This window comes from Coregonus clupeaformis, chromosome 14 (genome assembly GCF_020615455.1).
Source record: "Coregonus clupeaformis isolate EN_2021a chromosome 14, ASM2061545v1, whole genome shotgun sequence".
In the NCBI taxonomy this organism is placed as follows: Eukaryota; Metazoa; Chordata; class Actinopteri; order Salmoniformes; family Salmonidae; genus Coregonus; species Coregonus clupeaformis.
In genome coordinates this window covers 17,977,821-18,005,000 of record NC_059205.1, presented here as the reverse complement: position 1 = coordinate 18,005,000, position 27,180 = coordinate 17,977,821, and the positions used below count along the sequence as shown (strand labels likewise).

Sequence of the window (27,180 nt, the reverse complement as noted above, 5' to 3'; positions counted from 1 at the left end):
CAGGTCTCTTTGCCCCTTGCCCAGTAGCCCCCTCGGCCCAGCCTGATGACATGGTCACCTTGCTGCATTCCCATAGACTGGAATCGATTCGCTTCCATAAGATACATTTTCTCAAACTCAGGCCAGACTGCTGTTAAATGCCGTTCCCACTCAGGTATGCAGGATCTATGGCAATCCCGACCAAAGGTGCATGTTCAATGTCGGAAACATCTACCTGGACGGTGAGTAGGCTCGCCAACTGCTGTTTTACTCAATCCGGTACATTCCCCATCCGCAGGTCTTAAATATCCTCTATAATTTGGTCTTTAAGGTTTTGGGCCAGGAATAAACAACCTGCACGCCTTGCTTCAAAGTCATCCTCATCTAACAATGCCAGAGTTACTCCTAACAGAGCTTTATCCAAGTATTGGACAGCAGATATGGTGTGCCATGCATTTACCCCTACATCATTAATCCCTTTTCCTGCCATTTCTGCAACTCTTTTGGATAACCCCCCCTACCTGTCCCACCTGTTCCGAATTACTTACGGAGTTGATAGCCCCAAATTTTCCAACAATATCTCCCTACAGACTACATCTAGGGCACTTCCTTCAAGAATACATTTTCTTTGCGGTGTGCTACTAGTTCATCTAATCATTGCTTATCTTAGTGAAATTTGAACATATCGATTTATAGAGCCTAAGTTATACCATACACGTTGGCCAGTAATGATATACAGACATCCCGTCTCAAAAGGTCTCCAAATTGTTAGCATTTGTGTTTGGTTCATGCGGAAAATCCCAATTCCTACATCAGAAAAGTTTAAGCGTATGCCTGATGTTTCACAATATTCTATTATACAAACGTGTCTCATTAGTGGGCGTGTGACGTTTGTGTCGTCATTCATAGGCCAAATAAGACGCTTCTCATAACAAGGATATTTAAGTGATAATGCCAGAGAAGCCGGTGTTTGGAGGATATATTGGCATAGGTGTTGTTAGGCCCGAGATGAAGTCGATGGCCGGCAAACCGTACCAATATATCATCCAAACACCGGCTTCGAGGGCATTATCGCTTTTATACAATGGATTACCAACATATTCAAATAATGATTTACATATTTGTATTAAAAACTTTATTTGGATTAATTTATTCATACTATTTCATCCTTCCACAAGATATAGTCCCGACACAAATCTAGGGTTGCTACCCAAGCATGCTGGTCGTTCATTCTATCTGTTCAGTTGCCAGAGACGCGACCCAGTCGTTGTCTTTTTGTTCTGTATCTATGGACGCGACCCAGTCGTTCGTTCTAAATGTTCCATTGGCATACTGACTGGCAACGTTCTTATCCTTTGCCTGCTAGCTAGCCAACTACGGCTAACTTACAGTCACGTCAAACAGTGCAGCCACGATAACGGCAATGTAGCTGCCTTTGCATTTGTTTAAGCTGTTTTCTACATCCATAACAATGAGCAAATGATGCACGATTTCACCTGGCATAGAAAATGTGCTCTCTCATCAGGATACTATTTTTTCAGAGGAGCTAGCCAACAACACAACTAACACAATCACTTCAAACTGAAGCTGGAAAGACAGCAAACTAGCTGCACTTCGTTTAGTTTTACCTGTTTTCTATTGATAGTTTTATGTATATATCCATAAAAATTATGCCTATTCATGATTTCGACTGGTTGAGAAAAGCTGCCTGCCTGTCTGTCTCATCTCGACTCCCGACACGTTCATTACTATGGGACAACTCGAGATTGAATTTGAATATTGAAACAATGTGTAATGTATACGCTGGGAGTCAGGAACCAAGTGCAGAAGGTGATTTTAATGATAAGAATAAGCAATAAACAAAACAGGAGAAGCGTACTGAACGTGACCAAAACCAATACTGCCTGATGACTGAGGCTACTGAGCGCTAAATAAAGGGAGAGTAATCAAGGTGATGATGAGGTCCATGTGTGCGTAACGATGGGGAGCAGGTGTGCGTAATGATGGTTGCCAGGACCGGTGGTTAGTAGACCGGTGACGTGGAGCGCTGGAGCGGGAGTAGGCGTGACACAATGTTGCAAATGTCGGAGACAGACAGCAAGGTTTATACAAATCTCCGCTGTTGAAAACTAAATGTTAGTCTGAAAAGAAAAGGAAAGTCATTATTAGAGTTTCTATAAATCTCTTTCCCTATTACACACTGATTGCGACACAATTCAAGTTCAGGACAAATCTCGCCTTTGTCTTCACTTATATTTACATTACATGGTTTGATCTGGCGCCAGTGCCTCCGCCTTTCTCCACTAATACCCTTTCCTCCTACACATACACTTGTGTCCACGGTCCCACTTAGCTTTCAAGCTTTTACAAGGCATTCGTTTTATTATTACAAAGCTCCCTACTTTTGGAATATCAGGTTTTTCATCGAAGAAGGGGCTATTAGCTCATGTTTGCTGTACCTCTCTAAGTTGTTGGTTGTTGGCTCTTGACTTACAGTGCCCTCAGAAAGTATTCACACCCCTTGACCATTTCCACATTTTGCTGTGTTACAGCCTGAATTTAAATGGATTACATTGAGATTGTGTCACTGATCTACATACAATACCCTATAATGTCAAAGTTGACATATTAATAAAAAATGAAAAGCTGAAATGTCCTGAGTTAATAAGTATTTAACCCATTTGTTATAGCAAGCCTAAATAAGTTCAGGAGTAAACATGTGCTTAACAAGTCACATAATAAGTTGCATGGACTCACTGTGTGCAATAATAGTGTTTAACATGATTTTTGAATGACTACCTCATCTCTGTACCCCACACATACAATTATCTGTAAAGTCGAGCAGTGAATTTCAAACACAGATTCAACCACAAAGACCAGGGAGGTTTTCCAATGCCTCGCAAAGAAGGGCACCTATTGGTAGATAGGTACAAATTTAAAAAGCAGACATTGAATATCCCCTTGAGCATGGTGAAGTTATTAATTACTCTTTGGATGGTGTATCAATACTCCCAGTCACTATAAAGAAACACACATCCTTTCTAACTCAGTTGCCGGAGAAGATGGAAACTGCTCAGGGATTTCACCATGAGGCCAATGGTGACTTTAAAACAGTTACAGAGTTTAATGGTTGTGATAGAAAACTGAGGATGGATCAACAAAATTGTAGTTACTCCACAATACTAACATAAATGACAAAAAGTTCGTTTCTTTGCAGTATTACCTTAGTGTCTTATTGCAAACAGGATGCATGTTTTAAAATACTTTTATTCTGTACAGGCTTCCTTCTTTTCACTCTGTCATAGGGGCCCTACAGCACCGGTTACATGTCAGTCATCACTCAGCAAAATGCCTGTCACTCAGTCAGTCTGGATATTCGGACCTTCCAAAAGAGTTGCAAAAACAACAAGCAGGTTGAACAGGTTGAGGCAGCGGTGAATGAGTTGGAGAGGGCTGAACAGGCAGAAAGCAGCAGCAGAGTTAGCCACAGGTTTGCGCAGGGTTGCTGGTAGATAACTAGCTAGTCTCCCTCAGCATAATGGTTTGTTAATGCTAATAAGCTAGCGCTCAGCATCCTTAAGCTATTGGGTGTCAGTCAGAGTTATTTAACAGTATATTTAGTGAATGGGCAAGCTAAGGATGCTGATTTAAGTCATGATATTAGGTGTTTATTTAGTGTATATATTAGTGTTTATTTCTAGTGAATTTGATGGGTTTCGTATCTGTAGCTAGCTTGGCTGGCTATCCACTAGGGTAGCTACTGGCTAGCAAGCTGAGACCAAAGTGATGAGAGAATGTTTTTCTGACTGAAGCACACATCTTCTGACAGTCACAGAGTGCCACCCAGTGGACTGAAGCTGAACTTTACTCCCAACATTATATTTAACCCTGTTTAAAATTAGCAACGTTGATGTTGTAGAACTGACTCAATGAAATTAATCATGGAGGTCTTATAACCTATTCCATTATACAGAAAGACAGGGTAAAAGATGGCGAGCTTTGTGAGACTTGTTTGTGGTCATGACTGCATCACAAGGTAAATTAAGGTTGGGTTTGTTTCAATCCTGCCCACAGGTGGCAGCAATGAAGTAATCATCAATTCAGAGTTCAGCTGCATGCGACCCAATCGTAATGCCTGTGGTAAATGTGGGTTGACTTTGGATATCCCTATGGGGCTAGTTAGGTACCATCTGTAAATGTTAAAATTCCAATAGCTCCAAATGACTTAACCTCAAACGAACTATAAATTGTAGAAATACATGTACAAATATTGAAAGCATTTAATGAGCAAACTAAAATATGTGCAGCATTAAAATATTGTCTAATTTACATTGTGTACTTTATTGACGGTCGCTAACTAGCCCCAGAGATAGGCTATCCAAAGTCAAAGTCAGGTCGCACACCAGCGAACACACACACAAGAAACCCACATCAAGCCACACCCCAAAACCAACTCACGTTTGAATTCAGTCATGGCCACTAGCATTTCTTAATGAACCAAATCTAAAACAAGTCCAAATCAGGAAGTGAGTTTCCCTTCAAAACTAACCAATGACAAGTTGCACCTCTATCTTGCTACCTTTCAGATGAGCCAAGGAGGAGAACAGATGAGAACAGCAGGCCAGTGGAGCACTTAGAACAGCAGCAGCCAGGGGCAAATGGTAGGGAAGAGGATGTTATAGGAGACCCAGACACCTGGATTGCAAAACTAAACAGACACACCAGACAAAACACAGAGACAGCAACAGAAGAATAGGTGATGGAGAGAGACACACCAGACAAGAGACAGCAACAGAAGAGTATATGATGGAGGGAGACACCAGAAGAACAGAACAGGCCATAACAGAAGAGGATAGACAAAGGAGACAGTAACAAACAAGAACCTGAGACAGCAACAGACAAGACACAGAGAAAGTGACAGAAGACAGCAGATGGAGAGAACAGAGGTGGATTGAGCACACAGTAGACTGTCACTTCAAGCTGCTCTATAGATTCTAAATAGTTTGATTTATTTGCACAAATTACAAGGTGAAATACAGACAGTGAAAAGGTAAAACATGGTTTACAAGAATTGGCAGGTGAGGTGAAAAAGCCTGTGAAATTACTATTAAAACAATTGTCTACTTTTACACTTTTTACAACCAGGACAGGACGAGAGGGTATACAAGAGACAGCAACATTAGAGGGCAGACAAGAGAGACAGCAACAGATGACACAGAGAAGGCAATGGAGAGAAGCAGAGGGGTGAGCACAAAGTAGACTATCACTTGAAGCTGCTTTATGGATTCTAATTACTGCACTGTGTGTGTGGGAGGGTGTTTGGGTACTGTGGGATTATTTATTCAGTTTGGCTCATTGGACAGGTCAGAGTCTGCTTGAAGTTGAGTATTTTTTGGCAATACACTGTTGATATATGTGCTCCAGAGAAGAGAGTAGTGTTCCAGAGTAGAGATATCAACTCTAATTGAGTACTAGCAGTGTCTGCTGTGGCAGGTGGGAAGGGGCAAGTTATCTGAAAAATATAAAATCTCACAATGTTCATCTCAAAGTGCACTAAAGTCATGCATTTAACGGTTTAATTCCTTTTTCTTTGCTGGGGAAGAATGCCCCCAGACCCCCTACTGGTGTTGGGCTAAACCCCCATTGTCTTCAAATCCTGATTTTATTAGTGCCAGTGTTTTTTGGGGGGGGACATTAAACAAGCAACAAGATCATACTTAGAGTCTGATCTAGCTAATGATTAGCCCTTTGGGGTAAACAATGCAGAGGAGCAACCCCAGGCTTCAGCCATGTAGCCACCATGCTGCATCAGACAGGTGATGATGCTTATTGCTAAAATAGCACACCTGCCTGCTTTTCATCAATGTTATTGGGCTCATTTCTGGATGGAAATATTACATTGAAGGGGGATGGTTTTATTTGTTTTCCTATCAAATTTTATGGTTGGCTATAATTTAAAGTACTCACCCACGATTGAAATTCTGCGTGCGTAACTTGCTTTCCTGTGATTTTGACCCGCGCTAGTAATTTCCTCATTCGTTTTCACTTGGTACTGGGTCCGGTGTGCCACTGGCAAATTTACTTGAATGTCAAGCCCTGGACTGGTACCCAGGCTAACTGCCTTCCATTTTTTTAAGCCATTTATTTTCATTGTTAGGGCGGCCACATGAGTATCTGGTCAATATAATGGATAATCTGTGGTCACACACACACACAACTGAAACTTGTTAGTCACGGGATCTCAATTGGCCGAAGGGGGGCGCTGCATCATTCGTGGGGGATAAAACAATTAAATAAAATTGTGGGGGACAACATGTTTACTGTTGCCTTGTTTCAAACATTCTGTACAAATTAAAAATATACAAATTAAGGTACTCCAATAATCCCCTTTCATTGTAGATCTAGTACTTGAATGGTTTATTTCTGACCGGGACAATGCACAAAAATGGGTTATGATGCCCTTCATAACGTGGTAGCCAGGGTAATTACTCTGGATGTGCCCTTCATAACGTGGTAGCCAGGGTAATTACTCTGGATGTGCCCTTCATAACGTGGTAGCCAGGGTAATTACTCTGGATGTGCCCTTCATAACGTGGTAGCCAGGGTAATTACTCTGGATGTGCCCTTCATAACGTGGTAGCCAGGGTAATTACTCTGGATGTGCCCTTCACAACGTGGTAGCCAGGGTAATTACTCTGGATGTGCTCTTAAGAGTACTTGTGTAAATAAATAAAACTGAGTGAGATCGTGCCAGAAACTCACCCACAGATCAAAACATTGCCAATGGTGCCGATTAAATCGGAACCTTTTCTATGGCTCAATGGGTTTGTACGTCGTAAAGTTTGAGTCGTGGTACGAACAGGGTACAGTGGAGGAAGTGATGCTGTTAGCTGCACAGCGGAGCCTGTTAGATTTGTAGTGGTCTGCGTTAGGAATTACAGTATCAACATAAACACAATCAGAATTACCCCACACAGCGTTCTCCTTTCATAAGTCATTTTATTAGAAAACAAATTGCAACAGAGCAATTAACCAAACAGCACAATTTCAGCACGGCTCAGTGCGTAGTACAAATTCACCTTCGGAGGTTGCTCTGTAGGATTTAAAACATTCTCAGACCCATATGTACAAAGCAATTTGGAACTTTCCAGAGAGAAAAAAAAAGAACCATAAAGATTGAAAGGCTTTTTTTTTGAGAGAGAGAAGAGTAACGCTGGTCTAGAAAGGGATGAGAAAGGCAGAGAGAGAAAGATCTACATAAAGCAACGTCACATTGGCCAAAGACAAGTCAAGGTGGTTTTGTGCTAATGTTTTTTTTAAACAAGTGACAGACTACACAATCAAGTTAAAAAAAATTAAAGGAAGAGAAAGGATGGAGGGAGAGTTGTGACTGGCGCTAGGGGGGATCGGCACTAGTTCGCTCTGTGCTCTGGCTCGTCCTGCGCTCCACGTGTTTCCTGTGGTCTTTCCCATTGCTGGGCTCTCGTGGCCGATGGCCCAGCTCTTTGCTGCGGCTGTGTTTGTGCGAGCGCTGCACCTCCTCCCTCTCCTGGCTGCGCTCCCTCTTCCTGCTCTTCTCCTTCTCCTCCCTTACCTCGGCCCTGCCCCCGCTCTCTTCTTGGACTTCTCTCTTCTTGGACTTATCTTTGTGTCTCTTTTCCCTGCTTGCACTCCGACTGGAGCGCTTGGCCTTCTTGTGACCCCTCCTCTCATCCCTCTCTTCTTTTTTTCTCCTGTCCTCCGTCTCTCCCTTGCTCCTCTTGTCCTTGGACCTCTCCCTCTCGCTGCCCCCGTCTTTATGGTAGTCCCTGTCCTTCCTCCTGTCATTCTCCCCGCCCCCCTGCCCATCTTTCTCCCTGTCTTTCCGCTCTCCCTTGCGGTCCCGACTCACGCTGCAGCTCCTGCGACGTTCCCGGCGTTCCTGGGTACGGTCGGCACTCCGGGACCGACGCCTCTCCCTCTCGCCTCCTCTCTCCCGGTCTCCTCCTTTCCTGTCCCCGTCCTTAGTGTCCCGCTCTTTCCTCTGGCGGTCGCGTTCCCTCTCCAGCTCTCGGTCGAAACTGGGGCCATGGCGCTCTCGTTCGCGGTGGTGGCTCCTGCTCCTCGACCGTTTGGGAGACCTCCTGGGGCTCGGGGTCCGTCTGGGGCTCCTGACCAGAGACATGTAGAAACAAAACAAAATTTCAGCTGCATTATCACAATCCCTCTCATTGCCAGATGTGATCAACATAATATTATCTGTAATGGCTGCTCTCCATTTCCTACCTGGAGCGTCTACGGCCCTCTGTTGCCCGCCCCTCCTCTGTTGGTGGTTTCTCCGGCTCCTCTACCTTCTCGGGAACCTTCCGGGGCCTTGCCTTCATCTGCGTGTCGATCATCTTCTGCACGGGCACCGGGATGCGTGGAAAGAGTGTGGAGAACCACTCCAGCTTGGTGAGGAATGACCGGACCATCTCTCCGATGGTCATAACGCAGCCTCCTCCGGCCTTCACATCCAGCTCCTGAGAACATAGGGGGGGACGGGGGTGGAGGTATTCAAACCTTATTAACACACTCAGATGCAAACAGAAGTACAAAAGACATTGATTGTATTTATAATCCTATTTATTCATTTACATTTTTGGCATTTAGCAGACACTCCTATCCAGAGCGATTTACAGGATTATCTTCCTAGTCCCTGGTTTTTAACGCTTGCATCACAAAATTAGAAATAAAATATAAATTTGTGATGACCATGTACTGAACCTTCACCTCTGTTTTCATCTAGCTTAATATGCTCACATATCATTATGTGTTTGCATAAAAATTTAGCTTAGTGCCTGATACTATAGGAAATAATAGTAGGGAAATGGAAAAATAGTTTTTCATCTAATCTGTCTAGCTGTCCTCAAGAGTCTGTACTTAGACTGAGCTCTCTTACAAAGATACACTACATGACCAAAAGTATGTGGACACGTGCTTATCAAACATCTCATTCCAAAATCATGGGCATTAATATGGAGTTGGTCCCTTTGCTGCTATAACAGCCTCCACTCTTCTGGGAAGGCTTTCCACTAGATGTTGGAACATTGCTGCGGGGACTTGCTTCCATTCAGCCACAAGAGCATTAGTGAGGTCAGGCACTGATGTTGGGCGATTGGGCCTGGCTCGCAGTCTGCTTTCCAATTCATCCCAAAAGGTACAGGCCAGTGAAGTTCTTCCATACCGATCTCAACAAACCATTTCTGTATTGACCTCCCTTTGTGCAAGGGGGCATTGTCATGCTGAAACAGGAAAGGGCCTTCCCCAAACTGTTGCCACAAAGTTGGAAGCACAGAATAGTCTAGAATGTCAATGTATGCTGTAGCGTTAAGATTCACTTCACTGGAACTAAGGGGCCTAGCCCGAACCATGAAAAACAGCCCCACAAAACTTTACAGTTGGCACTATGCAGTCGGGCAAGTAGCATTCTCCTGGCATCCGCCAAACCCCGATTCGTCCGTCGGACTGCCAGATGGTGAAGCGTGATTCATCACGCCAGAGAACGCGTTTCCTCTGCACCAGAGTCCAATGGCAGTGAGCTTTACACCACTCCAACCGAAGCTTGGCATTGCACATGGTGATCTTAGGCTTGTGTGGCTGCTCAGCCATGGAAACCCATTTCATGAAGCTCCCGACTAACAGTTCTTGTGCTGACGTTGCTTTCTGAGGCAGTTTAGAACTTGGTAGTGAGTGTTGCAACCGAGGACAGACAATTCTTACGTGCTACAGTACTCCCGTTCTGTGAGCTTGTGGCCTACCAATTCGCGGCTGAACTGTTGTTGCTCCTAGACATTTCCACTTCACAATAACACTTACAGTTGACCAGGGCAGCTCTAGCAGGGCAGAAATTTGATGAAATGACTTGTTGGAAAGGTGGCATCCTATGACAGTGCCACGTTGAAAGTCACTGAGCTCTTCAGTACGGGCTATTCTACTGCCAATGTTTGACTATGGAGATTGCATGGCTGTGTGCTCGATTTCATATGTGCCAGCAACGGGTGTGGCTGAAATAGCCAAATCCACTAATTTGAAGGGGTGTCCACATACTTTAGTATATGTAGTATATGTTGTTAAAATAACAGAAAACACCCTGGGGTGCATCTCAATAGTCAAGTGGCTTCCTCTCCTGATCTATTTTCCACCATCTGCTCTAGCATTAAAATAAGTAGTAAAGGTAGGGGTGAAACAAGGAGAGAAAACGACTTCAAAACAATTGAGATGGATCCGTGGACAGTCAAGAAAGAAGGGTTTCAAGATAAGTTTTGTGCTTCCTCCTTCCTCGACAGTCCAGGGAGACTTCGGCCACAGTGAAAGTACAGAGTGGAGGAGGTAGATAAGTAGGTAGGTGCACACCAGCTACATAGAGACCAGGTCTGAATGGGTAGAGAACTGAACAGCTGTTTTGCACTCACACACGCAAACCAAGTGCTGAGAGATACATTATCCAATTCACCTGCTGCACAAGGGGCATCTAAAGAAGAGAACATGGGAATTAGCCAGTTAGGTAGGTTGTCAAAGGATGTAAGGTTAAAATATTGCATCAGAACAAGAAAGTAGGCCTGGTTGCACAGTCTGCCAAACACTATCCAGCCAATTGAAGGTGAACAGAAGATAAATCTATAACAAGATTCTCCCCAGGAAATTATGAAATTGTGCTAAGTAGGTGTGTGTGTCAGAGAGAAGCAAACAAAGCATTTATGTGTTAAAGTATTTTCTTCTAAAATGGTTACAATTTGAATTTTTCACAAAAAACAAAAACTATGATCTGTCAGGTGGTGGGGCCAGGGAGGAACCATGTTATACATTTCGGTGTAGTTGTCAAGTTTTGTAAATTAGTTTTGTGCAACAAGTCCTGATTACATCTGGGCATGCCTTTAGTTAACAGAATTTGACTATGGTCAAATATACTTACCCTGACAAAAACAGGCAGCAGAGTGAATTACCTAGTTACCCAACTTTGGGGAGGGTGACTGGGGGGAGGGCAATTAAGCCAAATGAAGGCAAAGGTGAAAAATCAGCTCTGAGCATCACAACAAGGAGAGAACTGAGAGACAACAGTTTGGATCATGCCAGACTAGTTACTGAAAGGTAGAGAAACATGAAAGTATTACCCGTGTGGACATACCTCCTCATCATCCATGAAACCATCATACCAGTCCACCAGGTCAGCAGGGGGCTGGGTGTATCTGGATAAAGAAACATACACAACACACTATGAGCATTTAATTATGAACATCCCATTGAATAACACATGTAGATGTCTTGGACTACCGCCTGCAACTTGGCACTGATGTTAACCATCTAAAAAACTAGTGTTGTATGTGAATCAGATTTTCTTCTGAGAAGACACGTAACATAACACCAAACTCAAAGTAACTCTCCATTCCAGGAAAGATCAGGTAAGGGGGATACCTAGTCAGTTGTACAACTCAATGCATTCAACTGAAATGTATCTTCCGCATTTAACACAACCCCTCTGAATCAGATAGGTGCGGAGGGCTGCCTTAAATCGGCATCGGCGCCCGGGGAACAGTGGGTTAACTGTCTTGCTCAGGGTGCAGAACGACAGAGTGGTGTAAGCCGGAAAAATGCCACCATAGAGGACTCGAGTGCCCAAAAGCCTGTTTAGCATGGGCGGCGCCATTGAGGACTTTCACCATTTTGAAGTAGTCAACTGAGTGGGACTTCCTATGGGTTAACCCTCTAGAGTCTAAGCCGGGGGAGGAGGGGGGTTCTAAGATAACATATGGAATTGTTGTAAGATGATCATACCAAGGATCACTTAGCTATTCAATTTTGAATGAAGACCCCTTAAGGTATAAAAAAATATCAAATTAATGGATAAAACATTGAATTTGGCATTACTGCTATTAGCCAATAGAAACGCATTGAATGACAGATTCACTACATGGAACAGACAGTCCCCCAAAAAATCTAAAGGGAGATTGTTCTGACGTATCTGTCATATCTGAGAGATAGTGTCTTGCGAAAGTATTCACCCCTCTTGGCATTTTTCCTATTTTGTTGCCTTACAACCTGGAATTTAAATAGATTTTTTGGGGGTTTGTATCATTTGATTTACACAACATGCCTAGCACTTTGAAGATACAAAATATTTGTCAAACAAGACAGACAAAAAAACTGAACTTGAGCGTGCATAACTATTTCACCCCCCCCCCCAGTCAATACTTTGTAGAGCCACCTTTTGCAGCAATTACAGCTGCAAGTCTCTTGGGGTATGTCTCTATAAGCTTGGCACATCTAGCCACTGGGATTTTTGCCCATTATTCAAGGCAAAACTGCTCCAGCTCCTTCAAGTTGGATGGGTTCCGCTGGTGTACAGCAATCTTGAAGTCATACCACATTCTCAATTGGATTGAGGTCTGGGCTTTGACTAGGTCATTCCAAGACATTTAAATGCTTCCCCTTAAACCACTCGAGTGTTGCTTTAGCAGTACGTTTAGGGTCATTGTCCTGCTGGAAGGTGAACCTCAGTCCCAGTCTCAAATCTCTGGAAGACTGAAACAGGTTTCCCTCCAGAATTTCCCTGTATTTAGCGCCATCCATCATTCCTTCAATTCTGACCAGTTTCCCAGTCCCTACCGATGGAGAAAAAAAAATGGTGTTGGTGTTTCCGGGGTGATGAAAGGTGTTGGGTTTGCAAGCTAAATTTTAGTCTCATCTGACCAGAGTACCCTTTTCCATATGTTTGGGGAGTCTTCCACATGCCTTTTGGCGAACACCAAACGTGTTTGCTTATAGTTTCCTTTAAGCAATGGCTTTTTTCTGGCCACTCTTCTGTAAAGCCCAGCTCTGTGGAGTGTACGGCTTAAAGTGGTCCTATGGACAGCTACTCCAATCTCTGCTGTGGAGCTTTGCAGCTCCTTCAGGGTTATATTTGGTCCCTTTGTTGCCTCTCTGATTAATGCCCTCCTTGCCTGGTCTGTGAGTTTTGGTGGGCGGCCCTGTCTTGGCAGGTTTGTTGTGGTGCCATATTCTTTCCAGTTTTTAATAATGGATTTAATGTTGCTCTGTGGGATGTTCAAAGTTAAAGATATTTTTTTTATAACCCAACCCTGATCTGTACTTCTCCACCTTGTCCCTGACCTGTTTGGAGAGCTCCTTGGACTTTATTTAACTAATTATGTGACTTCTGAAGGTAATTGGTTGCACCAGATCTTATTTAGGGGCTTCATAGCAAAGGGTTGAATACATATGCACGCACCACTTTCCCCCTTATTTTGTAGAATTTTTTTAAACAAGTTTTTTTTCCTTCCACTTCACCAATTTGGACTATTTTGTGTATGTCCATTACATGAAATCCAGATAATCCATTTAAATTACAGGTTGTAATGCAACAAAATAGGAAAAACGCCAAGGGGGATGAATACTTTTGCAAGGCACTGTAAGAAAGATCAGGATTCTCATATTTCCCCCCCCCCATTTTTAATTATCCTCGTATTTTATTTCACTCATTTAGCAGACGCTCTTATCCAGAGCGACTTAGTGAGTGCATACATTTTTCATACTGGCCCCCCGTGGGAATCGAACCCACAACCCTGGCGTTGCAAGCGCCATGCTCTACCAACTGAGCTACAGGAGGCCTAAACATTTTAGGCACTAAACTATCTCCATATATATTTTTTACTGGTACCGGGGACCTTCAGACGACTCGTGAGGCTTGTGGCGTGCTAAGGCCATCGTGTTCGCGAGAGTCTCAGCTGTCCACAGAGAGGTCATATTAGTGTGAATACCAAACCGTTCGGACGCTACAGACAGAATTGGCAGAAGAGGCTGTACCGACTTCAGATGAGTCTTGTGAGCATCCTAGAGCAAAACAGTCTTCTTTCAATAGAGTGGTCATAATACTTTGTAGGCCAAATCGTTTGGACACTACAGACGTTTTTGTGAGAAGACCGATTTTCGGGATGTCTCATGGTCTGACAAACACTGGTCTAGCACTGCCACCTTTAACCACAGATGCGGAAGTGCGATATCGGCGGATGTTGTGGATTGAGACGGGGCCATGCAAAAAAACAGATATCACTAGCTTAAACAGATTTGGATGGGGATTATTTTATTATGTTAATTAGATTTACGCGGGGGCGCGGAATATTGTATGCTAAGGGTTAAAGGTCATGAACAGTCAATCATGTTTTTCATGAAATTTGATGATATTTTGATCAATTTGATGACATTTGGATAAAACCAGATCAAAGTATGATGGCCAAAGTATGAAAAATGACTACTGCTTCTACATTAATTGATAAGTTGTCATAAAGGTACTGGTCCCGTCCCTCGTGTCAAACATGTGGATTCAGGAGGTGGGATTATTAAGGGGATATCACCCCAACTGTCATTTTAATACACCAATGGTAACTTTATATTCTCATGTTATTTAAATAAGTACCGCCTTGTAACCATCGTCAGAAAAGGAGTGTTTGCAGAAGGGCGTGGTTTATACAGCTACTCTACTGGTGCCAAAATGTTACTGCAGGGTGTCAGCAAATATAATAAAAGTTCAGTTTTCGCCTATGGCAAAGATACTTATGTTTCCCCTTTCATCTGTGTCTGGTGTTCGCTAGTTACTGGATAGCTAGGTCTTCAGCCAAAATGGAACAAGGAGGGGAAGCGTTGTTGTTCAAAACTCTGATAGTTGTCATGTCAACACATCCGTCAGTGCTGCTGTGAACCACATCACAAGAGACATACCAAACGGGAAATGCAGAAAACATTGACATCATTGATGCAATTTCAATATTGTTTGAGTTGCATTGTGTATACCAAATTTGCTAGAGATAATTTTAATTCCATCAAGGTCACCACAGGGGATCAGCCAATGATTTATACTTGAGGAAACATTCCATAACTGCAGGTGGCAGTAAATTACCAACCTTGGCTTTATACCTGTTCAAATAATACACTTTAGGTGGCAGTGGGCACCCTTTCAGTTAGTTTGTCAACTCATAGAAGTAGAAGAAAATTGTCTACTTCAAAATAGAGATGGCCTCAATGGTGCTGCCCTTGCTCTCACAGAAGCCATAATGGGACAGATACAATGATGCTATGTGTAAGTATATGCATGCAACTAAACACCGCAAAATGACTGCTGAGCATTTCAAAGAGATTGCAACACATTAAGGCATGGCGAGTGAAATATTTTTGCAGCCATATATATAAATCAAAAAAATTGGTCCAATCCTTCTGTGCAAACATTTGTCTTTTACATAAACCAAAATTAAACAAAGAGTTGTACCTTATGTACATAAAGCCAAGTGCTCTGATGTAGGGTGAGTCGTTGTGAGTGATCAGTCCCATCACCTGTTTACGGGTCATCTTGAGGGTAAACAGTTTATACAGCAGGCAGAAGGCTGTGGACACAATACCGCCAGTCCCGACCCCACGCACCTGAGGACAGAGGTTCATGTGTCAGACATTTTATTTTTGGGACCAGTGTTCCTAACATATCTGAAGTAGACCTCTAAGTTTTGGAGGGAACAATTATCGGTTTTCAACACAGCCATACTCCACAACAAAGTTCAGTGTGTTGCTCGCATTCAATTGTCATCCATCAACTACAGACTTGTTTTGGTTCCCCCCCCCCCTCCTCCATATACAAACATAGATATGAACTACATCTCATGTGCCCAGACCCACATGCTCACGCCCCCATCCCTAGTGCCTGCATTATTGTTTGCCACCTGGTCTTAAAATTGTATCCATTTGTTTTTCCCTCAGTCATCCATGCTATTTAAATAACGAATCACTTGATTTTTCCATTGTTTTTAGTATACGTTTTTTCAAGATGAGTGATAAGAGAATTGTCCGGCCCATTGGGTATCTCACTAAACCTCCATATGCCATGTCTTCAAATATGCAGATTAAAAGTATGTTTACATTGTAATACTTCTGACAGCCAACTTTCTAGCTCTGACTGATGCGTGCGTGTATGTAGTCAGGTTAAATTATTGACCCCCTTGATAAAGATGAGCAACAAAAAAAACTGTATAAAAGAAATACAAATATTGAGCTATATTGTATGCACCAAATAATTGGCACAGCCCAAGAAGGGGAGTGTGGCTACAATGCAAGTCCCTCTCCAGGAAGCGCTCTCCTGCCAATTTGTGCACATTCATTGTTTCATAACTTCATTCTGTGACCTGTTTGCGTTTGATTGTTAAGTCTATCAATTCCCCATTACACACATCACCAGTAGTACATATTTATTTATTTTTTTTGTCATTTAGCAGACGCTCTTATCCAGAGCGACTTACATGAGCAATTAGGGTTAAGTGCCTTGCTTAAGGGCACATCGACAGATTTTTCACCTAGTCGGCTCAGGGATTAGAACCAACAACCTTTCGGTTACTGGCACAACGCTCTTACCCACTAAGCTACCTGCCGCCCCATTTACCGTTAATTCCTATCATTTCTAATCTACAATATTTGTTTGGTTAAGGTAATCGCTGTTAATGCATTCAATATATTATTCCAGTATTTTACCATTCTCATTGTCAGAGTGGACACGTTGTTTGCAGTGCGCACAACCTATGCTACACTTGTGAGAAACAAGTTTGTTTATTTCATTCCATTTACAAGTTGTCAATTAAGTCATTGTCTTTTGTTTGGCACACTCCTGTCAATGTTGAGTAATCACCCGACTACGCATAGAAGTAGGACTACAGGCTACCTGGCCTGCGCACAAATGTAAGCTTGTAAATGTGCCCATTTGGGAATCTGGTAGTATTTCTGATTGGCTTAACGCACCACCACTACTGAGCTGTGGCGCTTCTCAAAGTAATGTTCTTCAACTCAAACATCCATTGAGAATGACAGTTCCTCAATGATTTTGAAAAATCTTTCCAGCTCGCTCTCCTTCGATAACCACTCAGCGTGAAAAGGGGAAAATGTAATGATCCGATCCAGTGGAAACGTCATAAAATAGGCCTACCGGATTACTTCTTATCCCTTGCGCAAATAGCCTACAGCTGTGTCTGTCCCGAGCTCAATGGCTTGTGTAGGCAATTGTTACATAGTTGGCAATGACAATAGAAGTTACTTTTTAGGTTTGTATCATATTAATTTAGATTTGGATAGAATTTTGATTAACCACATGAATGATTGAGATACGAACACAGTATTATAAATTAAATGAAACTGTTCCATAAAAATGTGCATATGAAAACCATAACTGTCACGCAGATCGGTAGAAATGGTAAGATAAATTGGCATTCCACATGAGAAAAGTTGCCGATTCCACGTGTAGCATATTACCGGCAACTTCAGGAGAGTAATGGCAGAATCTGCTAAAGCCAGCAGGAGGAGGATTGTTGGGATCAGGCTACGCCTTTTCTCTAGAGTGAAATCAAATATTTAACGAGAGACATGAAGTCAAGAACTATATGGGCAGGGTTGGAAATTAACACCCCCCAAATGCGGGTAGATTTTGTCTTTGCCGGGTAAGAATGTCTATTTCACCAGCCACGTTGGCGGGTGGTCACAGCACTTGGGAACAGTTCATTTTTTTATCCAAAGGTCACATGTAGATGTTGGTCGAATTGGCAAGGCCACTGAAGTTTGACTTTGTCCTTGTGTTTCTTAGCCAGTTATATCGTTTTGTTCACACGCTAGGATGTTTTTCAATGTAGTTTGAGTTTGCTGCAACTGTATGCTGCTATGAAGACATCGCAGTCAGACATTTTCATCATCACAGACAAGTGCGTGCACAAGTTACCACAGTAAAGGTCTGTCCCTTTAAGGCGCAGCTGAACATTTGTCTCACCTAATGATTGCACCTGATTGAGCATGGATCAGTCCTAAAAAAAAGTGTATTCATGAACTTCGTCATTTCTTATCGTTAAAACACTCATACTTCAATTGTTCTCCTAGATTTATTTGTGTGCTTCTACATTTCTACATAGGAGGACATCATGTACTCCTTGTAAAAAATGTCAGCGTAGAGCCCTGAACTATAATAATAAATAAGCCATATCACTCAGCCTTTTGTGCCAGGGCAGGTACTTTGTTGATTCTTGATGTTCAGTTGTAGAACTGTTTCTGTTTTTACTATTGTATCTAAAGGATTTAATTTAACATACATTGGTTAATAGTCTCAGGTCACAAATGTAAAGAAATTAAGCAATATACCCCATTATTTCTTACTAGTAATACATTTCTTGTTTTAGAAAAAAAAAGCAGGCTCAGTTTTTTTGTGTGGTGGAAATATGGCGGAAAATATTTTGGCCGGCAAAAAACAAATCAGAGTGGCTGGTGGATTTTGTAATCTACCTGCCACAGTGACTTGTGGACCAAAGTACAATTTCCCACCCTGTATATGGGACGCTGGGCTGAAGGGAGTTGTAGTTATCATTAAGCAAATATTCAACCTAGTTCAGCGTGGAAATGTAGTAATCAACTACAACGACCATAATCCATTGCGCCTGCTCTTGGATTTGGGGTTGGATACACTGCATTGGGCCAGTAACTGAAAGGTTGCCGGTTCAGGTGGAAAAATCTGCCATTCTTGACCAAAGCAGTTAACCCCCAACAACAACTGCTCCCCAGGCGCCGATGACGTGGACATCAATTAAGGCAGACCCCGCATCTCCCTGATTCAGAGGGGTTGGGTTAAATGGTGGTCCTCTGTAGCTCAGCTGGTAGAGCACGGCGCTTGTAACGCCAAGGTAGTGGGTTCGATCCCCGGGACCACCCATACACAAAAATGTATGCACGCATGACTGTAAGTCGCTTTGGATAAAAGCGTCTGCTAAATGGCATATTATTATTATATGCCGAAGACATTTCGGTTGAATGCATTCAGTTGTGCAACTGACTAGGTATCCCCTTTCACGCCTGTTAGGTTAGATACACAGACAGCATACGTCGCCGCATGAGAGAGGAATGTACACAACGATGTGAGAGAGGGATAAGGCATACTTTCAAAAACTAGTAAACATTTTGTCAGTCAGCTCTGCAGCATACTTGGGCTGTCTTGCCTAGCTAAATAGGATGACTAAAGACAGTGTTGTGGGTTCGATTCCCACGGGGGGCCAGTATGAAAAAATAATAAATGTATGCACTCACTAACTCTGGATAAGAGCGTCTGCTAAATGACTAAAATGTATGGTTGTCTGGCTGCTACTGCCTGAGCAGATATGATGACTAAGGAATTAAAGAGTCACATAAAACTAAGTAATATACACAACTGAAATATTTTATAGTTACATAGCAATTTCCAATTTTTCTATGTGGACCTGACACAGACAATGGAATATTTTTAATGTTTTGGCAATTGACTATTTTTGGCTTTGGAATTTCCATTAAAAAGCCTGAATCGTTTTAAAATGTCAAATAATCGAAACCCCATAATTATTTTTAATAATAGAACCGAAACAGACCTCAACGCAGCACTTGTTTCCACTCATCTTGGGGCCCGTGTTAAGGTCAACAGCATCATTAACTTCCCCCAGTACCAGTATATTTTAGCCAACAACCTGGTTGCCTCTGCTAGGAGGCTGAAACGTGGCCGCAAGTGGATCGTCCAGCAATACAATAACCCCAAGCACGCATCCACAAAGAAATTGTTAATTGACCACAAAATCAACAAGTTGCAATGGCCATCTCAGTCTCCAGACTTGAACCCCATTGAAAACCTGTGGTTTGAATTGAAGGAGGAAGTCCATAAGCACAGACAAAGGATATCAAGGATCTGGAAAGATTCTGCATTTAGGAATTGTCCGAGATCCCTGCCAATGTGTTCTCCAATCTCAGAAAATATTTTATTATTGAACGGTTTTGAAAACAGGGGTGCCAATCATTTTTACCCCTACCTTTTTTTGAAAAGGGATTACTTGTTAAACAAAATCTCTTTCTCTGAGCAATTGTATTAGTATAAAACCATATAATTTCATTTTTTATTTTGCATACAATATAGCTAGCTCAGTATTTGTATTATTTATTTTATGGTATTTTTTTGCTCATAATTGTCAAGGGTGCCAATAATTTGACCCGACTGTATGTGATGCACTTATGAACATGATTTGGCAGAGACTAGCTTCTCTGGTCAGGATGTAACTTGCATGGATTTTACTCCCAGTTGCAGCCTTTGAAATATGCCAGGGAGCATCTGGGAGATAGAAACAGGGGAAGGCAAAAGGCACGTACTTTCTAACTTACCCCTCCGCACATTCCAGTCTGTCCCGCAGTCTTCCTGCTGCCTTTCTCCCAGGGCTCAACATGAGTCACCTAGGGAGAAAATAACATGGTGACCCAATGATGCAAAAATCACATTGTGGCGTTGGTTACGTCATTTGTTGGCTGCCTCAAAAACATAAAGTTAAACCATAAGTGACAAATCTCATGACATGCAAATATGTTATGACGATGTTGCATTGTATGGTGTAATCGTGCATTTATTACCGCTCACTAGTCAACATAACTTGAAGATAACTAGCTAGTGTTATGTAAGCTAACGTTAGCGAGACTGGCTAGCCAAATATCTAACGTAAACTAGGTTGGCTACAAAGTTTACTTAACTAACGTTACTTCCAACACAATATTCTCAATTATCAGTAGTCCATTTAACTATAGGAAAACACAACAAGTGGGGTTTGTTAGCTAGGTATATAACTAACGTTAGCAAACCGCTCAAATGTGTCAACAGAAATGTGTCCGTTTAGCCGTGGAATGAACATTGAGATTATAATTACATACTACCACAATAAAATAGGAAAAGTAGCGTTAGGCAAACGTTAGTTAACGTTACCTGCCAATGAATAATTTAGCTACCTAACGTTAGTTCCCCAATCATTGATTCAAACAGCTAGCTATGAAGCTAGCCAAAGTTAACTAGCTAACGTTAGCTACTCCTACTACTAGCTACAATATCAAAGCAAGCTAGCTAACGTTAGCGAGACTTGTAGCACATGGGTCTCGACGGCGTTACCTTGAAATATATTTCATCCACCACCTCATGGTAGGTTTTCAATTCATACAGTTGAACCTTGAAATATGGAGATGAGAGCACGTTGGTGAGAACCATAGGGTTCAAGTTCATAGTCTTTTCGTTGCCCCAGAGAGGCAAGTTGTTGCCATGTTTTCCAGCGTTAGGGCCAATCTTGCTCACGGCCTGTGGTTGTTGCTGGTTCCCGGCGACATTGTTGTTGGCCATAATGCGAGGATCCCACGCTGTCGATATACAAATGCGGGAAATTAGCCGCTAACTGCTAACGTTAGCTATCTTACACAATAGATGCTTCTGACTATAACGCCATTAAAACGCGATATGAAACCTTCAATAGTCACGGTAAATAAACTATTTTCTACAATAACCTAGCACCAGATTTTGGACCTCAAAACCCTACTTTCTCTAGCTATTTGTCTGGCTAGCTGAGATTCTTCGACAAGATGGCACGCACCTAACAGCCGCTGCCTGGAAAAGAACGTAAAATGCAATGACGAACAAACACGGTTCTTCTTCTTTAAGCTTTTATTGTCGGATCGCAACCAACTGACAGTTGCTTACACCGCCACCTACTGTACTGGAGTGTGAGGCCGGTCAGGTTGGTGGCACCTTAATTGGGGAGGACGGGCTCGTGGTAATGGCTGGAGCGGAATCAGTGGAATGGTACACATGGTTTGATGCAATGGAGTACATTGGCAACAGAGGGGATGGCTGCCGTTTTACGGGCTCCTAACCAACTGTGCTATTTTGTTAGTTTTTTCGCATTGTTTGTAACTCATTTTGTAAATAATGTTGCTGCTACCGTCGCTTATAACCGAAAAGAGCTTCTGGACATCAGAACAGCAATTACTCACCTCGAACTGGACAAAGATTTTTTCTTTAATGAGTCCGACGTGAAGGATAGACGGCCCAAATCCCCGTAATCAGCGTGAAGACAGAGAAAAAGGGGGAGGAGGGCGGGGTGCCTTGTAAGAATTTGCGGACGAGTAGGTAAACCACCACTACCCTCCATATTATTGGCCAACTTGCAGTCATTGGAAAACAAACTGGACGATCTACGATTAAGACTATCCTACCAACGGGACATTAAAAACTATAATATCTTAAGTTTCACTGAGACGTGGCTGAACGATGACACGGATAATATAGAGCTGGCTGGCTTCTCCATGCATCGGCAGGACAGAGCAGCTACGTCTCGTAAGACCAGGGGCGGGGGTGTGTGTCTATTTGTCAATAACTGCTGGTGCCCGATGTCTAATATTAAAGAAGTCTCGAGGTATTGCTCGCCTGAGGTAGAATACCTCATGATAAGCTGTAGACCACACTATTTACCAAGAGAGTTCTCATCTATATTATTCGTAGCCATCTATTTACCACCACAAACCGATGCTGACACTAAGACCGCACTCAACGAGCTGTATAAGGCCAAAGCAAATGAGAAAATGCTCATCCAGAAACGGCGCTCCTAGTGGCCGGGGACTTTAATGTAAGCAAAATCAGTTTTACCTAATTTCTACCAGCATGTCACATGTGCAACCAGAGGAAGAAAAACTCTAGACCACCTTTACTCCACACACAGAGACACAGACAAAGCTCTCCCTCGCCCTCCATTTGGCAAATCTGACCATAATTCTATCATCCTGATTCCTGCTTACAAGCAAAAACTAAAGGAGGAAGCACCAGTGACTCGCTCAATATGGAAGTGGTCAGATGACGCGGATGCTACGCTACAGGACTGTTTTGCTAGCACAGACTGGAATATGTTCCAGGATTCATCCAATGGCATTGAGGACTATACCACCTCAGTCACCGGCTTCATCAATAAGTGCATCGACGACGTCGTCTCCACAGTGACCGTACATACAGCAATCTAACCAATTTTTCTGAATCAATGTTATAATTTCCCCTCTACCCAACTGCACCTGTATATCCACAATATTATTTTTCACTGCTCTTTTTGCTATTATATCTACTATATCATTTCCATTAACTCCTGTATGAGCCGGAATCCATCAGAACTGAATTTCAATACCATTTCTTTGTAAGCCCAACAACAGCATCATTATTTCTAACCATAAATCCTCACGTTCTGACTTTCCAGATCTTAAACTACACAAAACTGATGCAGAGTCCGAACATATTACTACTCTTTTTGGTTGCACCTCTATCCATTGCAATCCAATAATGTTCGCAACCATTTCTGTTGAATATACAGATACATCATTTGTTAGTCTCTTGCATAGATTAACATCGAACTCAGGAATAAATACACCTGCCCTGTCTTCCAGTTCATGGGATCCTCTGAACTATCTGTATACATTGCAAGGCAAGAATAAAACTGATTACTAACATATTGATCCACTATTGTTTCCTACATTATCTTTTTCACACCACTGTTTCTTTTCTTTGATCAGGTTAAGATCAACAAGTGGTCTTGTTTAAAACCACGGTGGCACATTTCCTATTGCCACAGATGGCCCTATAACAAGGTCCCTGAGTCCATAGTCATCAACCCTTTTCCCAATATCTGAGCCAAAAAACTTGGACTAGCTTAACTCGTCTAAGGGATAGTGGCATTTCCCCAGTATGTACTTGTAAAGCCTTAACCGGTGTGCCCTCGGTTGCATCCTATCAAGGCGCAACAGCGATGTAAAAGCCTCAGAACCACATACAAAGCACCCATAATCTATGGACGATCTCATCAAAGTATGATAAATATTCAGTAAAGATTGCCTATTTGCCTCCCAATCATGCCCAACTATTGTCCTCATAAGATTTTATACTTTCTTACATTTAGTCTCAATACATGTAATATGACGTCTCCATTTAATCTTTTAATCAAACCAAAGCCCCAAATACTTCAATTATGTTACCCTTTCCATTCGTTCTCCATATAATCGAACACTGACATCTTCCTTTATCTTTTTGTTAGCGAACAACATGTGGCAAGAGCACCTTGCATTTTCGCTATTATATAAATAATATTCCTTCCCCTTTTCCAAATGGCACCATCATCTGCATATAAGGCCGCCCCTATACCCTGTCCGATATCCCCAGAGATATCATCGATCATAAACGTGAATAAAATAGGACTAATAGCACTACCCTGTGGAGTTCCATTTTCCACCTCATATTCTCTTGATAACTCTGATCCCACCCTGACCTGGAAGGTTCGGTCAAACAAGAAATCCATAATCCAGTTGTACATTCTCCCACTAATACCCATTCCATTCAATTTAATCAGTAGACCTTCCCTCCACATTGTATCATATACTTTTTCAATGTCAAAATATACTATTGACATCACTTCCTTCATTGCCAAAGCTTTGGTCAGCTCAGTACTAACTGTAACCAATGCATCAAGGGTAGTCCTTCCTTTTCTGAATCCACTCTGGTATGGACTTAATAGACCCCTATGTTCCAGATAATACATACATCTACCTACAATCAACTTTTCCATTGATGTACAGATATTTGATGTAAGTGCAATAGGTCTATAACTAGCAGGACTGGATGGATCTTTACCAGGCTTCACAAAAGGCAACACCACAGTGCAACGGAGCAGTGCAACCACACCCCTCCAAAGCCCTCGTTATATCAAACATGGTGAATTCAGCATCTAGTGATTCCGTCTTACGGTATACATCTTCATGCATTCTTAGTCTTTTACATTCATCACTTAGATTGTCAACTTTATGAACTGCTGCAAAAACTATTCCTAGAGCGTCTGCTTTTTCTTTGTTTGAAACAGCCATAACATTTCCTCAGATAACACAGGTATATGTACTGTCTTTCCTTTCCCCATCATCCTCTTTAACATTTTCCACACATCCCCCAATTGTGTTTCCCTTCCTATAGAAGAACAGAATTCCCGCCATGCACCTTTCTTTGAATTCTTAAAGACTTTCCTAGCCAATGCTATCTTCCTCTGAAAGACTGTCATGCTATCAAATGTCTAATTATTCTTGAAAGTGTTAAAAGCATTATCACGATCAGTGATGGCCTTATTACATACTTCAGTCCACCAAGGAACTATCTTTCGTCGACGATGTACCTCTAGTCACATTTACCCATGTCCCCCGACCATCCTTTATACAAACTAGTCCCCTCCACTCCAGAAAATCTTCAACCATTAAACCATTGACATCCATAGCAGTGCTACCCCACATTGGATACATTGATTGTAATTTTGTACCTCTGCGCTTCCATGGCTTTCTGTTGTACTTCACATCCTCCATATGCTGCACTATGTTCTCCGTCACAGTTACAACATTTAACTTTAGTATCAGGCCCACATTTTCCATACTCATGATCCCCACCACACCTTGCACATCTCATTTTACCTTTGCACAGTGCACAAACTAGCAACATGCCCAATCCATTGGCACTTAAAGCACCGAAGTGGAGGCCACTGTTCGTCCAATTGGGACACACTGTTTCATGGTACTTCGATACTAAGTGATTTTCATAGCAGATTAGGCGACCATTTTCCCTAACCCTTACCTTTTTCCTAACCTTTTCCTGAGTCTCTTAACCTGCTACGAAAAAGTAACTTCCGTATTGAAGTGGCGTGAAAATAATGTTTCTTTCATCCAATGAGTGAGTCTCCTAAATGGGTACCAGTAGGCCCTACATGTACAGTAACTGCTGCAGGGAGGAATTCAAAATCTTTGACTCAATGCATACACCGATGAGATGCACAATCATGTTGTTTGAAAAATCAGAACAATACTACATATGATAATACATTTTCTCCCATCCATTATTAAGTGTGTTAGGCTAGCCTATTGTGTCTTTAAGCATTTGCATATGATCAGTCCTAGGTGTGTGTACACAAGTAACCTGTCAAGCTTTGATTTATTTACAGTGGTGTGAAAAAGTGTTTGCCCCCTTCCTGATTTGTTATTTGTTTGCATGTTTGTCATACTTAAATGTTTCTGATCATCAAACACATAAAAAATCCAAACCTACATGGCCCTGTGTGAAAAAGTGTTTGCCCCTCCTGTTATAACACAACTCAACTGTGGTTTATCACACCTGAGTTCAATTCCTCTAGCCACACCCAGGCCTGATTACTGCCACACCTGTTCTCAATCAAGGAATCACTTAAATAGGATCTGCCTGACAAAGTGAAGTAGACCAAAAGATCCTCAAAACCTAGACATCATGCCGAGATCCAAAGAAATTCAGGAACAAATGAGAAAGAAAGTAATTGAGATCCATCAGTCTGGAAAAGGTTATAAAGCCATTTCTAAAGCTTTGGGACTCCAGCGAACCACAGTGAGAGCCATTATCCACAAATGGCGAAAACATGGAACAGTGGTGAACCTTCCCAGGAGTGGCCGACTGACCAAAATTACCCCAAGAGCGCAGCGACGACTCATCCAAGAGGTCACAAAAGACCCCACAACAACATCCAAAGAGCTGCCGGCCTCACTTGCCTCAGTTAAGGTCAGTGTTCATGACTCCACCATAAGAAAGAGACTGGGCAAAAATGGCCTGCATGGCAGAGTTCCAAGACGAAAACCACTGCTGAGCAAAAATAACATTAAGGCTCGTCTCATTTTTACCAGAAAACATCTTGATGATCCCCAAGACCTTTGGGAAAATACTCTGTGGACTGACGAGACAAAAGTTGAACTTTTTGGAAGGTGTGTGTCACATTACATCTGGCGTAAAAGTAACACCGCATTTCAGAAAAAGAACATCATACCAACAGTAAAATATGGTGGTGGTAGTGTGATGGTCTGGGCCTGTTTTGCTGCTTCAGGACCTGGAAGACTTGCTGTGATAAATGGAACCATGAATTCTGCTGTCTACCAAAAATCTGTTCGTGACCTCAAGCTGAAGCGAACTTGGGTTCTGCAGCAGGACAATGATCCAAAACACACCAGCAAGTCCACCTCTGAATGGCTGAAGAAAAACAAAATGAAGACTTTGGAGTGGCCTAGTCAAAGTCCTGACCTGAATCCTACTGAGATGCTGTGGTATGACCTTAAAAAGGCATGTTCATGCTCGAAAACCCTCCAATGTGGCTGAATTACAACAATTCTGCTTAGATGAGTGGGCCAAAATTCCTCCACAGCGCTGTAAAAGACTCATTGCAGGTTATCACAAACGCTTGATTGCAGTTGTTGCTGCTAAGGGTGGCCCAACCAGTTATTAGGTAGTAGGGGGCAATCACTTTTTCACACAGGGCCATGTGGGTTTGGATTTTG

The 27,180-nt window shown here is 42.4% G+C and overlaps 1 protein-coding gene across 5 annotated transcripts; it reads right to left on the bottom strand.

Moving 5' to 3' along the window:
• Positions 1 to 6,958: 6,958 nt before the first annotated feature.
• Positions 6,959 to 21,457, bottom strand: LOC121581223 (pre-mRNA-splicing factor 38B). Of its 5 annotated transcripts, XM_041896688.2 has the most exons (6): positions 20,945 to 21,457; positions 20,176 to 20,244; positions 15,257 to 15,408; positions 11,126 to 11,186; positions 8,245 to 8,480; positions 6,959 to 8,129 (listed from the first exon to the last, which is right to left on the bottom strand). In XM_041896688.2, the coding sequence occupies exons 1-6, from the start codon at positions 21,167 to 21,169 to the stop codon at positions 7,376 to 7,378; spliced, it is 1,497 nt and encodes a 498-aa protein (XP_041752622.1). In that variant the 5' UTR covers positions 21,170 to 21,457; the 3' UTR covers positions 6,959 to 7,375. The 5 variants fall into 5 exon arrangements, with proteins under 5 accessions (XP_041752622.1, XP_041752624.1, XP_041752627.1 ...); XM_041896690.2 differs by lacking the exon at positions 20,945 to 21,457 and having other exon boundaries at positions 20,164 to 20,245; XM_041896693.2 differs by lacking the exons at positions 20,176 to 20,244; positions 20,945 to 21,457 and having other exon boundaries at positions 11,112 to 11,186; positions 15,257 to 15,294.
• Positions 21,458 to 27,180: the final 5,723 nt, after the last annotated feature.

Coding starts and splice junctions, on each gene's coding strand:
- LOC121581223 (XM_041896688.2), bottom strand. CDS start 21,169: ATGGCCAACAACAATGTCGCCGGGAACCAGCAACAACCACAGGCCGTG. Junction 11,187..15,256: donor CTTGGCTTTATGTACATAAG/GTACAACTCTTT, acceptor TTCTTTATCCAG/ATACACCCAGCCCCCTGCTG. Junction 8,130..8,244: donor GAGGGCCGTAGACGCTCCAG/GTAGGAAATGGA, acceptor GTCTCTGGTCAG/GAGCCCCAGACGGACCCCGA.